The 17,274-nt window shown below is 39.4% G+C and overlaps 1 protein-coding gene across 4 annotated transcripts in view; it reads right to left on the bottom strand.

Moving 5' to 3' along the window:
• The window catches only part of kalrna (kalirin RhoGEF kinase a), a 259,304-nt gene that overhangs the window by 104,018 nt on the left and 138,012 nt on the right, over positions 1-17,274 (bottom strand). For all 4 annotated transcript variants that reach the window (XM_058786373.1, XM_058786375.1, XM_058786377.1 and 1 more), the window contains 2 exons: positions 8,820-9,011; positions 395-564 (listed from right to left, as the gene is read on the bottom strand). In XM_058786373.1, coding sequence (XP_058642356.1) covers positions 395-564; positions 8,820-9,011 — 362 coding nt within the window. The remainder of the gene's footprint in view (positions 1-394; positions 565-8,819; positions 9,012-17,274) is intronic.

Below are 17,274 nucleotides of genomic sequence, written 5' to 3'. Positions count from 1 at the left end.
AGTGCTAGGGTTTGGTTTAGTTACTTGTAAATTATGCATGATTTACTGAATAGTAAGTACATGTAACATAAATATGTAAAAGCATGAATGAAGCTATTAAATATATTTACATACATGCAACAAGACAAAACATAATTGAATTTACAGATTTTTAATTATGTATAAATGTTTAGACATATTTGGTTCTTGATACTGAGTGTTGCCTTTCCAAGTTTGTTAAAGTTTACATATCAAAGGTATGTAAACATTTGAACAGGATAATTTGTGTAAAATAAGTTATTTTGTCTATTTTGGAAAATATATAAATACCTGTTATGCAGCCTTTTAAAGAGAGATTTTGAAAAGTATTTGTAAGAATGTAAACTTGCGAGTGAAACTATATGTGTGTTGATACCTGAGTTGTTGCATAAGGTCTTCTCCCTCTTTAATGACATTGAGTGTGGCCTCCAGCGTGGCCGTCTGCTGCTGCTGAAACTGTTTGATCAGCTCCTGAACTGAATCCACCGAATCAGAGCAAACTTCTTCCAGAAGCTCCTTCTGCAGGTCCTCCATCCACGTCCACAGCTGAAACACACACATATATACACATTAACACATATACAGGCTTTCAGTGACAGTATTTCTTCATGATATTCCTCCTAAATATAATGCACAATTTTCTGCACATTTACATTTTCATTGAGACAGAAGCATTTTATTAAGTTGTTTAACTATCAACATTTATTCTCTACAATGGAGCCAAAACCTGACCCATATACAAGCACAGAAACACACTTACTCCTGCAAAGACCTAAAAAAAGTTTCTAAACTTTTCTACAGGCTCAGAGATGGAGTGACCTGTCTGCACAGATTATAATGCTCATCTAACAATAATCTGTCCTGAATCCAATATTAGAAAGCAGCCGGAAATATACGCTCTCATTTCTCATGCTGCTTCCATTTTTAACATTTCAGTTTAAAAGATTAAATAGTATAGAAATGATTCAGAGAGTTCATTAAAAATCAGAACTAAATTCCCTCAAACATTGGAGTGCTGTGTGGTGTCGTGTTTCCAGGTCAGTGCAGGTAACGAAAAGTTGCTGGTTTGATCCTTCAGAAATCATTGTAATATCCTAACATTCTATGATTTAGTGGAAATAGTTTTTATTAAATAGATTGTATTTATTTAATAAAATAAAAAGCTTTTTAAGCATTTAAATCAAGTCAAGTCACCTCTACCTTAAACAGGATAATGCAAGAGGACAATAGAAAAAACAGTCAGGCTTTCAGTTAAAGTCAGTTCATTGTTGATTCAGTGATGGTTTTTATTTATTGATTCTTTTATTCTTAATTACCCCACATATTTGAATGGTGTATTGGTAAAAATAAATAAACAAATAAATTAAAAAAATGTTTTCATCATTGATAATTTATTGAGCACCAAATCAGCATATTGATTTCTGAAGGATCATGTGACACTGAAGACTGGAGTAATGATGCTGAAAATTCAGCTTTGTATCACAGGAATAAATTACATTTCAAAATATATTCAAATACAAAACACTTATTTTACTTTGTTTCACAATATTGCTGTTTTTACTGTATTTTTGGTCAAATAAATGAAGCCTTGGTAAGCAGAAGACACACACACACACACACACACACACAAAATAATCCCTACATTTAATTCCAAATAATGTCCAAACAATCATATCATAACATACACAGTTTCATGAGACAATATGTTATTTGGCTATCAAATTACATGAACAAATATTAATTTCAGAGATGTGTATTGTAAGTGTTTCAGTTTGCAACCATAAATAAAAATAACAAACAAACAGGCTTTTTTGGGAAAACACATGCAACATTAGATATGAGCAGTGCAGAGATGATTTGTCTGATTTTGCATAAATGAGAAGAAAGATCTGCCAAAACATTGTTGGCTGTTGTCATGACAATTTGTGTGCATCTTCTTTTCAAACAAGAATCAGCAAAAAAACTCCACAACTGATGCAGCGAGTCCCACTATTGTGGTTCCCCTGTAAATAAACTCATGTTACCTTTGTGCTGCATTCAAAATCTGTTAACACATTCTCACTGTTCCATGTGGAGGAATAAAAACGCCTTGAATTAATTTTGCTCGCAATTAATTAACTTATGAGAAACAACTCATGGAGCCAATCTTGCTGATGGATTGTTACTGAACAGGACCGGAGAATATCAGTCACACAGGCATGTTTGATAAACACAGATCCCTCTTTACAGTGTTTACACCTTTGAACAATGAATGGCCATGACGCTTGTGATTATTTGATAAGGATTTAAAAAATGCTATAGAATTCCCATGACGTTTTAAGAATTTCCAATCAATCCCTGACATTTCCAGGTTCTCCATGAGCGTGGGAACATCAGCTCTGCCAGATGCAGAATGAGAGCCTGTAATGATGAATAAGGCCTTTCCAAATCTACCGTGAGGAGGCTGCTCATGTTTAGCTTTAACATGTTGCAGGCGTAGAGCAGCTCCGCAGGAGGATGTGATATTCATGATAGATGATTCCCCCAACAGCGGCTCGAGACACACGGAGGAATATTATTCATATGAATCACACACGAGAGCTCTGAACAGCAATGCATACGACAAGTTTTACAATGCAGGAAGTCGCCCACATTAGGGTAAAGCTAAACACAATGGATACATTAAACCAAACCGCACAGCAAGGACATGCAAGGATTCCTTATAGAAATAAACACAGCCTACATGCCACTTCAAGAGTTAATTTCTCTTTACATTGGTTTCAAACACAGTTGACATGGTATGACTTGTTTGCCTCTCTTAAAGGGTTAATACAGTTACAAAGCACAGTGGTGATGAATGTGATGTTGCCATTCCTGTGGTTTCCATAGTAACTGTATCTGCGGTTAATCTGGTCACATTATGAATTAAGAATACACTTCAGATTGCTATGAGACCATTGCAGCAGAACAACAAGATAAAAAATATAGGGCTATTTCCATTGCAACTGGAAACTATAAACAAACAAACAAACAAACAAACAAACAAACAAACACACACACACACACACACACACACACACACATATATATATATATATATATATATATATATATATATGTATATATATATTGTGTATTTACATGAACTGCCTTTTTTATCTTGTACTGTCCTCTGAGGTCCCCTTATAATGTTATCAACATTTTTACATCAAATACATCATGATTTAGAAGTGATAGGGTAATTTATTTATTTATTTTTTGACTTATATGCCCTCTAGAAGCTTACGTTCTGCAAGTGAACATCGCTTTATTGTGCCATCCCAAAGAGCCACAAAATCACTTTCACGGACTTTTAAATGAAATGTTCCCCCCTGGTGGAATGGCCTGCCCAACTCAATCCGAGCAGCCGAGTCCTTAGCCACCTTCAAGAATCGGCTAAAAACACATCTCTTCCAACTTTATTTGATCCTCTAACTCTATCTCTCTCTATTCTAATTCTATTCTTAATTTTTGTTTTTGAAAAACACTAGCTTTTCTAATCTTTTTATATTCTATCTATTTGTTTTCTTTTTATTTATTATACAATTAACAAAAGCAAAAAAGGCCTCTAACACTAGCTTGCTCTATTCTTTTTCTATTCTATCTGTTTTCTTTTTATTTATTATATAATAAAAAAACCCCCAAAAAAACCTTGCTACGTGTACTGCGTTAAGCGAACTGAGACTTGTTATAGCACTTGCATATCATTGCTCTTTTGTTGATTTTGATTGCTTCTATTGTCCTCATTTGTAAGTCGCTTTGGATAAAAGTGTCTGCTAAATTACTAAATGTATTTTCTGTCATGTTTTTACCCCTTCATCAGAACGCTCTGTTTGAATAGGTGTTGAGGATTGTAGCACCCACTGCTACAATTGGCTAACACTTGTGTACATTTGACAGCGTACATTCTTCATAGATGGACGCTGCTGTGATTTAGGTCAAAAACACATAAATATTCAGTACGCAATAGTGACCACACAATAAAAACAATTACTCAGAGTTACACACTTGTGTGGTGCAACATTACTGTCGGATCCAATATAGTCGCATGGCATCGTCTTTTAGTTTCAATCTTTCTGAAAATCCCGAATCGAATTGTGCCTTGTTTGTAAACGAATCCGCGCTAAAATGAAGTGAACAAAGGACCGAGTTCTTACTGACGCAGTCTGGATCTTCATTAAAAATAAAGTTCATCCACTCTAAGGAAGGCAATGCAAATACTGTTTTTCCACAACTTAGCACTGCACAGCGGACAAGCTTATACATCTTATAAAACATTTACCACGACTGTACAAATTAAACAGTAATGTTGCTTTTGTGCACTTACTTTACTTTCCGATAGGCTACAATCATCACGTATTAGATCAAATTGGAGTTTTTCAAATATATTAATATTTTTCATCCCAGATTTATTCAAAAATAACTGGTTTTACCATCTTAAACGTGACATATCCTCCGGGTTTGAGCACAGTTATTGAATAGCATTATGTAGATAAGATTGGAGAAGAACCATAGTAAACACTGTGCAATAATAAAAACAATATTTCTCCAGCAGTAACGTGAGCAGCCGCGGGCAGATTCTCATCAGTTGTCTCATGACTGTCACAACACTGACAATGCTTACAACGCTTAGGCTACATAATGTTTCACGTTAAAATGGAAGATTACACATATGGTAGGGTATCATCTGTTAAATAGATTCTTTTAACTGAGAATCTGCTCACGGCTGCTTATGTTACTGTTGGAGAAATACTCGGAATATACAGTGTTTTAATTAAATTTTTAATTAATTAAGTAATTAATTTTGATTCATTATTGCGCATGTACTAGCTGCTATCATAATAAACACTTGTTTGAACACCGATTTTATTGCTCTTTAATGTGATATGTATGTATGGTATTCTTGCATTTTTTAAGTAAAAAGCTGGTCTGTCTCTGAAGTATTGTGCATACATACGCCTATATGCTCCCATTTAAATCATGAAATATGCATCGGAATATCATAAGAACATTTTTCCTCGTTCCGTCATACCCGATTAATCATTGAAAACTGTGGTTAATATGTTTTAATGAAACATTTATAATTGTTCATTAATAATCACAACAACCCCGTCCTACAGGCATTGCCATTCATACTACAGCGGAAGTAATTTTACACAACTACTCGAAGTTTCCGGTTTTCGAACGCGGACTGTGAAAAAGGCCCATTACGTCATAAAGTGGCACATTCCACAAGCTGTTGTTTTGGCAGACTGGCTTCAATATAAGCTGTTTTTAGACTAACAAGAACGTTTTTAGTTCTGAAACTTACAGGATGTTTTTATAGTACAATGACCTCTTATATGACAAAAGATCAAGGTAATTTTGATTTCTCAGTTCATGAAAATTTAAAGGAATATAAAATCAATATACTTTGTTCTGACACAAAACTATCTAGCATAAACATGAAATATGTACAGTATGTGTACTATCAAGCTATATTATACAACTTCTCAACTTGTATAATATGCCTGTTGAGTTTGTTCTGTGTCTAAACCATTTGCAGAGTCTACCTTCACCTCACACTGATCTTAAGAGCGTGTATGGGTTTCTCAGCTGAAATTAAGTGTTTCTGGAGTGCTGCTAAACCTGAGCACTTCTGAGGGCCTGTGCTGTGACCTCTTTCAGTAGGACGGTGCAGAAACTCTCCAGGCCAGTGTGAAACATTGTAAATGTTTGGCCTGCAGGAGAACATCTTTTAGCCAAGAACCGCTGATGTTAGTCTCAGCTCACATAATGTAGCGCTTTTTACTCTCAACACACACTCACACACACACACACACACACACACACACAGTCTGGTATAAGTGGATTACGGGAACTCTCCATAGGCGTAATGGTTTTTATACTGTACAAACTGTATGTGCTATTGCCCTACACCAACCCTACACCTAAACCTACCCCTTACAAGAGACTACTGGCAATTTTTGAATTTCATAAAACACCATTTTGTATGTTTTTTAAGCCTTTTGTTTTACGGGGACACAGGAAGTGTCCTCATAAACCATGTTTACATTGTAGTACCCATGTTATTATGCACATTTGTGCCCTCATAAACCATATATACCAGTACACACGTGTGCGTGTGTGTGTGCACACACACACACACACACACACACACACACACACACACAGCTGTGAAATGGAATGTGTCAAGTATAAACACTACTGTAACACATTTAACCAAACAAAAAATCCACACAGTTAGCAGCTAAGGAGCAAGGCTGAGTCTTACATTTATACCATTTATCAGAACTACAGCTATTAGATTTATTACATACATGGTAATAACACATGTATTACATAAATATGTAGAAAGATAAAAATGTTATTAAAACTACCAAATAATATATTTCTATTTCCATATGCTACTCCATATGAAATAAAAACCACAAATAAGCACTCTAAAATATGTATGTTAACAATGGACTCATTTTGGTCTGTTTTATTTCTTCTAAGAAATTTGAGACAAATCTTAGACAAAAGCCAGATTCGGATGGTAAATGTTTATCATGGGGATGCAAGCTATTTTTAACATTTACAGGGGTTAGTCTGTGATTTTATTGCCGTCCAAATCCAGAATGTCATGGTTTCTCCACTGTGAATAAATTTCCATCCGAATCCAAGTTTTATATTTATAAGAATCCAAGTTTCATCACTGAGGTGCCAAGTAAATGTATTTTTACAGACGTCCACATGAGAAACAATTAAATGTTGCTAAAGTTGATACTTCAGTGAGAACTAAATCAATGAAATTCATTAAGTCTATTAAGAAAATATGAAAGAGCAAGCTCTGAGCCCTTAATAAGACATGTTTCTTGAGCACCAAATCAGCATATTAGAATGATTTCTAATAGAAAGGAAAACTTTTATTCAGTAAGGATGCATTAAATTAATAAAAAATGGCAGTAAAGATGTTTCCAATGATTTTGAAAAACTATTCATGAAAGAATCCTGAACAAAATATTTTACAGTTTACCCAATAATTATTAAGCAGCAAAACTGTACTCAACTGTGTCAGTAATAAGAACATATTTCTTAAGCATCAAATCAGCATATTAGAATGATTTCTGAAGGATCATGTTACACTGAAAACTGGAGTAATGATGCTTTGCCATCACAGGAACAGTGATGGGAATAACGGCGTTATAAATAAACGGCGTTACTAACGGCGTTATTTTTTTCAGTAACGAGTAATCAAACAAATTACTGTTCCCCCCGTTACAACGCCGTTACCGTTACTGACAATAAAATGTGGCGTTACTATATTATATTATTAGAATTAAATTTTTCAGTTCATCTGAATGGATGCACAGTGTAGCTGTATTTGACGAACCATAAACTCTAGTGTGAAGGTGCACGACTCGCCGTCGCTTTCTCTCACATACACGCACGCAAAGAAAGATACAGAGCAAGAGAGCCTTTCATAACATGCAGAATTGATGCACTGCATGTAAACGATATTCTTTGTTGTATTTTCCTGTCAAAATAACGGAGTTCCTTTGGAATTCTGCAGCTTTTAAGAACTGCCAGTTTCTCTGGTAGTGAGCGGGACTAATGCGCAAACGACAATCTCATTGGCTGGCGCTCACCTATTATTGTCCCTATTTTGATTTCAGCAAATCAATTCGAGCGAACGCAGACAACGTGATTAATATTCATGAACCCAGCAGCTCATTACTCCTTAGTGCGTTTTATATTGATGACAAATTGCATTCATACTTGGTTATTCTAATTACTAAAGTTCTATCATCATATAATATTAAATTATCATAATATTATATTATAATGCTTGACTGACTGATAATAAGTGTCAGTAGATAAATAGTGTAGATTAATGTACAATGTTTTATAATAATAATTTATTCTTTTTAGTGTTCATTTCATTAATTTAACATATTTAATATTGGGGGCATCCAAAGTTATTTGACATTTGAATTTTTTTTTTAAAGTAACGCAATAGTTACTTTCCCTGGTAATTAGTTACTTTTATAATGATGTAACTCAGTTATTAACTCAGTTACTATTTGTGAGAAGTAACTAGTAACTATAACTAATTACTTTTTTAAAGTAACGTGCCCAACACTGCACAGGAATAAATTACATTACAAAACAGTTATTTTAAATTGTAATATTTCAAAATTCCACTGTTTTAAATATATTTTTTAATCAATACAGGTAGCCTTGGTGTGCGTAAGAGGCTTCTTTTAAAGACATTTCACCAAAACTTATTTTGCAAATACCATAAATGTGTGTTTTACAAGATCTTAGTCTCCACAGAGAGAGCAAATGAAATCAGGACATCAGAGTCAGTTGTGAGAAAACCACACTCCTACAATCGCCAGCCATCAACAAAACTATAGCTCACGCAAGTGCTCCATGAGACAAGCACAGCACCAAACCCCCCTCCCCCTCCCCCAAGAAAGATGGATTGTGCCACTTAACCCTCCAACATATTTACACTCTCTGTCCTCCTCAAATGCAGGGTGCATGAGGTGATGGATGTAGCGTGATGTCACATTACTGCATAATAAATCACTAATAATCACTGATATTGACTGCTGCAGCAACGTGCCTTAAACACGTCAAGAATTACGTAATGGCAAAAGCGTTTAACGTTTCACACAAGGTCTTGATTGGCATCTGGAGAGGTAAACAGTGTGTTCTTCTAGCCCATCTGGCACTGCTCAGCAAAACCTCCCAGCATTCCTCTGCAATCCACCTGGTATGTGTGTCAGTCTTACCTCTTTAGTGTGCGTGTGGAAAGAGACGGACATGTCCAGCAGTAGTTTTCTTTGTTCCACTCTCCTAACGAAGTCCTGGATCCTGACCTCCAGGTGTCGCGCTGCCTTATATATCTCCTCAGGGTCACACTCGCCCGTCTGGGCCAACTGCTCGGCTGCTTCTAGGAGTTTATCTGCATTAGTGTAGGTGTTCTGATCCGGGAAAGAGAAGACAAGGCAAAGCTTGATCAATAAATGTTAACATTCAGATACTGACATAATATTTGTCACATATATTTTGATAGTGCTTTATGCAAAATACAGATTGTTTTAAACCAGCTTCACAGTAATTAAAAGAAAAATAATAGTGTTACTGTTGTAAAATCAATTATGAAACTAATTCAATTTCCGCTCTACAGAAGACAATAGAGTCATTATTTAGCTCAGTTCAACTGGATTCAGTTTAGTTCAATAACAGTGTCAGTGTTGCAAAGTTAGTGTTGTAATATAGTTCAATTGAGTTCAGATGTTGTTCTCAATATTGGATTATGGATGTAGAATATGGTCATGCAGAACATGTGCTTTTATGTTATTAACAATGCCAATATATTATTATGTGCCAATATATTATTAACAGGCATGCTAATAATCAACTAGATGCTAATAATCAACTTTTACAGAAAGCCAAGACACATTGAAAATCTCACAAGGACAATCAGCACGAACCCCATCAGAACCAGCACTTATCACGGATTATCACCCCGTGGCCCTAACACAGCCAAAAACAGAGGAATAGCGGTGCATTGGCTGCTGGGACAAGAGCATCTTTACCCCTTGATTCCTCACTGTCAGATGCAAGGTAAGATGCTGTCAGGAGAGGTCAGCTAATTAACATGAGATAATTACATGTGTATTCACCTGCTGTGACTGTGGAGAACGAGAACACATTTACAGCTCCAGAGGGTTTCAATCCTTCATTAAACACACACTTACAACATTACATTTCTTGTGAGAGATTTAATCTGTTTCATTGGCAAATATTAGATGAGTCCACATGAATAAAGCCTTGCAGATATAATAGTTCAGAGCTGTTTTCTCTCTGTCACTGTCACGAATCTGGTCTGCACTCCCATTCATTCACCACTAGAGGTCACCACACACCACATGGACTCTCACAGCACACAGCACACTGGACTCAATTTCCCATCATCCATTGCACTAATTGAGCACACAGCTGCAGGCACTAATCACACGCACACCTGATCCCACGCACACACTGATCACACACCTTATTTAAACCCTGGACCTTCTCTGCCACACTGCCGAGTATTGTATGCATTTACCGCTCTCCTAGTAGTAGCTACTCTACAAAGCCCTGGATAGTTTTCCCTGCCTGGTTTCCCGTGTTGATTTCTAGCCCGCGTTCCCTGGATTATCTCTCTGCCTTGCCCTCTGGACACTGTTTGCCGATCGTCGACCTTTGCTTGCTCTAGGATTGCTCTTTGTCTTGTCTTGCCCCCTTGTCCCTTTCGACCCTGCCTGTACGACCACGTCTCTGCCTAATAAAAGCTTGCGAATGGATCCGCACGTCTCACGTCTCGTCAGCCATGTTACAGAATACTCGGCCACACAAGGATCCAGCAACTTCTCAGACGGACATTGGTCAGGTATGGACACAAATAGACAATTGTTTGCCCTTAAACAAGGCCCACATTCATTGGAGACCCATATTAGGCAATTTTTAGTTTTTGCTCATTATTCCGATTTACCAGACATAGTCTTAATTGAGATTTTTTGTGATAGCATTAATCCACCTCTGCGATCTCAGCTCAGACGCGAGGGGCCGCGTTCATCACTGAGTTGTTTCTTGGATTATGCTCTGTGGTCTGTTGGTTCAGCTTCCACTGTGGGTGTCGCGGAGGAACGCGACACCGCATTCTCTCGTTGGATAGCAGCCACACTGGAGCAGACACACAAAGTGGCAGCTACACTAGAGCACGAGCACAAAATGGCGGCCACAACAACACCCCGTCATGTCATTGCTGCTATTCATGAGCCAAGTCATGTCGCAGCTGCTCGTCCAGAGTCACCGCAGCACGTCGCAGCTGCTCGTCCAGAGTCACCGCAGCACGTCGCAGCTGCTCGTCCAGAGTCACCGCAGCACGTCGCAGCTGCTCGTCCAGAGTCACCGCAGCACGTCGCAGCTGCTCGTCCAGAGTCACCGCAGCACGTCGCAGCTGCTCGTCCAGAGTCACCGCAGCACGTCGCAGCTGCTCGCCCAGAGTCACCGCGCAGCACGCCGCAGCTGCTCGCCCAGAGTCACCGCAGCACGCCGCAGCTGCTCGCCCAGAGTCACCGCAGCACGCCGCAGCTGCTCGTCCAGAGTCACCGCAGCACGTCGCAGCTGCTCGTCCAGAGTCACCGCAGCACGTCGCAGCTGCTCGTCCAGAGTCACCGCAGCACGTCGCAGCTGCTCGTCCAGAGTCACCGCAGCACGTCGCAGCTGCTCGTCCAGAGTCACCGCAGCACGTCGCAGCTGACCTTCCAGAGTCACGTCACGTCCGGGCTGACACACCCAGATCATCAAGGTCAGTCTTCCACTATCCCAATTTGATATCTAGTTTGAGGGATGTACCGCTGGTGTCTGCACGCACTGCTGGTATCCCCAAACCAACTCACACTAACCCTCCTGTTCTTATGCATATTCCCCTGTCCGAGGCACTTCCCCTGATGGGAATCGCTTTATGTTGCGTTTGGGCTGCGTACACCACCGCAGAACTGCCCGAGGTGGCGGCACACGCTGCAGAACCTTCCGAAGCGGCCGGGCTCGCCTCAGCCTCTTGTATGGTGGTGGCACCCTGCAATGTTCTCTCGGTCTGTCGAGTTGCGGTCGAGGAGACTGTTACTGCTGTAGAACCTCCAGAGGTGGCGGCAACCGCTGCAGAACCTCCGGAGGTGTCGGTGGTATCCACTCACCAACTCTCGTCTTGCTCTGCCATGGCCACAGAGGCCGTCCTTGATTCCTCGTCCTGTCCTGTCGCAGCCAGAAGGGCTGTCCCTGAACTCACGTTCTGTCCTGTCACGGCTATGGAGGCCGTCAATGAACTCTCGTCCTGTCACGGCTATGGAGGCCGTCTACAACTCCTCGTCTCGTCCTGTCGCAGCCAGAAGGGCTGTCCCTGAACTCTCGTTCTGTCCTGTCACGGCTATGGAGGCCGTCAATGAACTCTCGTGCTGTCCTGTCACGGCTATGGAGACCGTCAATGAACTCTCGTTCTGTCCTGTCACATCTATGGAGGCCGTCAATTAACTTTCTGTGTTCCCTGCCTCGGCCCTTGGGTCCGTGCATGTTCTCTCTCCTCTTTATGTCTCCATTCTCCCTAGGTCCCAGGCTCTGCTGTGGGTTCCTGATCCGTCGTTGTGGTCTTCTGCTCCACTTGCTTCGTCTGCTCCGCTGTGGTGGTCCACTATCTGGCTCTGGTGGTCTTCTGCGCCGCCCTGGTGGGCTCAAGTCCCGTCTGGTCCGCCCTGGTGGGCTCAAGTCCCGTCTGGTCCGCCCTGGTGGGCTCAAGTCCCGTCTGGTCCGCCCTGGTGGGCTCGTGTTCCGTTGGCTCCGCCCTGGTGGGTTCCAGTCCCGTCCACACTGCCCTGGCTTCCTGCTCTGCCAGCTCTACCTCGGTCCCAGATCACTCCGCTTCCACAAGGCCCTGGCCCTCCATCCTTCCCCCTGTTCCGCCTCCGCTCCACCTCCCTCCTGATTATAGACTGTGGGGAGCGTCTTGAAGCCGCTCTTAGGGGGAGGGCTCTGTCACGAATCTGGTCTGCACTCCCATTCATTCACCACTAGAGGTCACCACACACCACATGGACTCTCACAGCACACTGGACTCAATTTCCCATCATCCATTGCACTAATTGAGCACACAGCTGCAGGCACTAATCACACGCACACCTGATCCCACGCACACACTGATCACACACCTTATTTAAACCCTGGACCTTCTCTGCCACACTGCCGAGTATTGTATGCATTTACCGCTCTCCTAGTAGTAGCTACTCTACAAAGCCCTGGATAGTTTTCCCTGCCTGGTTTCCCGTGTTGATTTCTAGCCCGCGTTCCCTGGATTATCTCTCTGCCTTGCCCTCTGGACACTGTTCGCCGATCGTCGACCTTTGCTTGCTCTAGGATTGCTCTTTGTCTTGTCCCTGCCATGCCTGTTTGCCATTGTTTCGACCCTGCCTGTACGACCACGTCTCTGCCTAATAAAAGCTTGCGAATGGATCCGCACGTCTCACGTCTCGTCAGCCATGTTACAGTCACACTGTTTTCCTGTAAACTTTATAGCAAAAGTGTTTTTGGTAACACTTTATTTTAAGATGTCCTTGTTACATGTACTTGATATTATAATAACAATTAATTATACATAATTGCATGCAAGTAACCTTAAGCCAAACCCTAATCCTAACCATATAGTAAGTACGTGTAGTTAATTAGTATTTCTCAGTACTTAAATGTATAATTGCACTGTAACAAGGACACCTCAAAAATAAAGTGTAACTGTTTTTTTTTAACACTTTTGTTTTATTTATTTAAAAATAAATAAGCCATCTATTGTGGCTAAGGATATTTCTCTGTATCCCAGTGGATTTACTGCTTGATTTGTGGTTACTGAACAGAGGAAAATTGTGACATCAGTGTTCAGGACAAAAGCCATGAGAAAGGAAGCAATATCAACATACTTAGAGGTGACAATAATCATCAAACTCACAAAACTTAAGCAATAGATATATAAGACACATTCATGCAAATTATTAAATGAGGGTAACAATGAGCTACAAAGGGTCAAATCTTTTTGTATTTTTATCCTCATGCTCAGCTGCTGTATTTGTCTTGACAGAGGACATTATTAATAAACAGACCAAAGCCTGTTTTCCTATACCTAGGAGTTTTTTAAGAGCTACTTTTAGACTTAAGATTTTATTATTAGTATTATTATTATTATCCTTAGGCAAAAAAAAAAAAAAAAGAAAAGAAAAGGTCTGACTGTACATTTCTGAACAGATCATTAACTAAAACACTTAAAGGGTGCCGATATACTTTGATATTTTCATATGCATTCATATTTGAATTAATTACAGATCTGCATTATATTAATAACTTGTAAAAGAGGTTGTCTGTTCGATTTTTTTGAAGTTGCAAATATGACAAACACCATTGGAGTATGTGTTATAAGAAAATACTATTTCAGTCTTTCTACTTCAAAATGTAATGTTTAATTCAGTGTGTTTCTTGGTGTTTCTTTGCAACAAGTTATTTAATTTACTAGCAATTCCCAAGTGAAAACTGTTTCAAAGTAAATCATTTTTCAGTGAATATTAAATCTGATAAATAATTTTTCCTTTACTATAATGACACTGATATAAACTTATTTTTTTTTATGTACACTCAGGGTCTTTTATTACACATTGTTTGGTTAATGTTACTGTACATACAGTACAATCCTGTAATATAGGTATTATTGAATCAGGTGTTATCTTCTTTCTATGCCATCTTTGATTATAAGTTGATTGATGAAGTGAATTTAAATTTTTCCTTTGCTTTCTGTACATACAGTAATCCATAAACTTGTCTAATATTATTACAGTAAAAAGCCTGAGAACTAGCTCACTGTTTTTACCACATTAGTGATATATTGCGGCTTTAAAATACATTAGGGATTGGTTTGGGGTTAACAGCACTAAAAATCTATTATATATGCTGCATTCCTTATTTCCTCTTGATCTCACACACACACACACACATACATACATAAGTCAAATTAGACATGAATCCATCACTCTATCAGCATTTGGCCTGAAAGTGTCTAGAGGTGTTTTTTTTTGTCTCATCTCTTCATCTTTGTCAGTCTGTTCTTGGATATTATATGTCTGATAAGCAGATGTCAGAATAACAAAAGCTGCATATGTCTCGCTGGATACCAATAATGGCTGAGCCAAAACAAATCCCTTTGGCTTATTTAGACAGAGTCAGATTGTCTCGAGCCCTTCTCATGACACTGAGACTCACGATCTGTCATCCGGGATATTATGGATTATTCATCTCAGGGGAATTATGTGGATGAGAGAGGCAGGGCTTAGTGTCCAGTGATCTTCATCTCTTTTGTGCGCTGTCAGATTAATACCGTGCAATGTATTTAACATAACTTTGTTTAACAAATATCAGTTCAGCAGGATCTAATCCTATTTAAGATGACAAAATGTGAATTCAACTCAAATTTATCTAGTTTGTACATGACAGCATTGAGTAGTTAGATTCTAACATTTCCCGTACAATGAAGTAATTCACTGTTTAACAAGTGTAGTAAGATGCATCGTTGTAGAAACTAACTAGCTAGTCATAACTCTTTCCTGAACATGGTTACATCTCTGTTGTTTGAACCACATTGGTTCAACAATATAAAACTATCATTACATTATGCACGCGCATGTGGAGAAGTAATAACTTCTACTAAATTAATCATGTTAGCTTGCTTGTTGTTCCCAAGAGCATGATCTCTTGAAGTCCACATGTCAAAGTATGCTTCTAACTACAAGTTGAGAGCTGTAGTTCAACCAAGTAAATTTGCGATGTTTGCGATTCAAGGGGGGAAACACACCCCGAATGGTTAATTTTAAATTATGAGTCATGTAGTTCTTCACTGGTAATTTGGCCAGTATGGCTTACAATCTGACTTGGTAACACTTTAGTTTAGGGACCAATTCTCACTATTAACTAGTGCTTATTAGCATGCATATTACTGTTTATTAGAACTTATAAAGCACATATTAATGTATTATTGTGCATGACCATATTTTAGACCCGCTAACCCTAACCCATACCTAAACTTAACAACTATCTTATTGACTATTAATAAGCAGCAAATTAGGAGTTTACTGAGGCAAAAGTCATAGTTAATAGTGAGAATTAGTCAACCTGGTCTCATAAAAATACGTTCCTCAGGGTACTTTTCTTCACGACCATTTTTACGTAGCTTACTGCACGTTTCGCCGCAGTTTCAAAGAGAAATGTCCACTGAGTGGCGCTAAACACGGGTTCATTATGTGAACCCTGGCACGTTTTTATTATGTTGATACAGGTATGTATTGCTGTGTTTTTATTACGTTGCTTCAGGTACGTATTGCGGCGGTTCAGAATTCAAATATCCGGGGACCGTCGCGAAAAAATGTATGTTCTATCGTGTTGGAAATATGCCCTACACCAAACCCATCCCATCAAATGTCTGAAGGACATTACGGGATCCTCTTCAGTTTGCCTACAGAGCAAACAGGTCTGTGGACGATGCAGTCAACATGGGACTGCATTATGTTCTGCAACATCTAGACAGACCAGGGACTTATGTGAGGATCCTGTTTGTGGACTTCAGCTCGGCCTTTAACATTACCATTCCAAACCCCCTCCTGCCCAAACTAACTCAGCTCTCCGTCTGTCAGTGGATCAACAGCTTTCTGACACACAGGCAGCAGCTAGTTAGGCTGGAAAAATACACATCCAGCACTCGTACGATCAGCACTGGAGCTCCTCAGGGTTGCGTCCTCTCCCCACTGCTATTCTCTACCAAATCTGACCTCAGAAGACTACAGAGGGTAGTCCGCACTGCTGAGCGAATCATTGGTACAACCCTCCCCACTCTCCAAGAACTATACTCATCCAGATTGAGCAAAAGGGCTGGCAAAATCACTCTGGACCCCTCACACCCAGCACACTCCCTCTTTGAACTGCTGCCGTCTTGGTCGTCACTACAGAGCTCTGAGCACCAGAACGGCCAGGCACAGAAACAGTTTCTTCCCTCAGGGAATCCATCTTATGAACACTTGACAATAATTGTGGAACACACACTATTTATACACTTATACACTTATTTATATAACACACATACTTAGTCTACATTTCAATTTGCACATAATATACCTGTACATACAAAACTGTCTATTGTAATATACCTGTACATACAATTGTCAATTTGTATATTGTTATTCCTTATTTACTAGTTCTATTTTTAAATTCTTATTTTTATTATCTGTGTTTTTTGTTCTGTCACTGTCATTCTGTTGCACTGTGGAAGCTTCTGTCACGAAAAAAATAAAATAAAATCCTTGTATGTGTAAACATACCTGGCAATAAAAGCTCATTCTGATTCTGATTCAGATTCTGATTCTGAACTTCCTTATATACAGATTTGAACTGTTTTGTCGAACCGTAGTTAAAAAGTATTTGAACCGGAGCTCCTTACCTCTCAAGTATGTCTCCGTACTCCGTGAGCTACCGAACAAACCTACCGTCTATGAAAACCCACAGATAAGAAGCTGGATATGTGTGATGCTAAAGTTCAAAAGCGTCAGTTTTCATCAGTGATACGTACTTACGTATTTCGCGTCTTACTAAAAAGTCCCCCCAGGTACGCTTATGCCATGAGAC

This window comes from Onychostoma macrolepis, chromosome 09, assembly GCF_012432095.1.
Source record: "Onychostoma macrolepis isolate SWU-2019 chromosome 09, ASM1243209v1, whole genome shotgun sequence".
In the NCBI taxonomy this organism is placed as follows: Eukaryota; Metazoa; Chordata; class Actinopteri; order Cypriniformes; family Cyprinidae; genus Onychostoma; species Onychostoma macrolepis.
The sequence above is the reverse complement of the archived record's forward strand: the minus strand, read 5'-3'. Positions and strand labels throughout refer to the sequence as shown.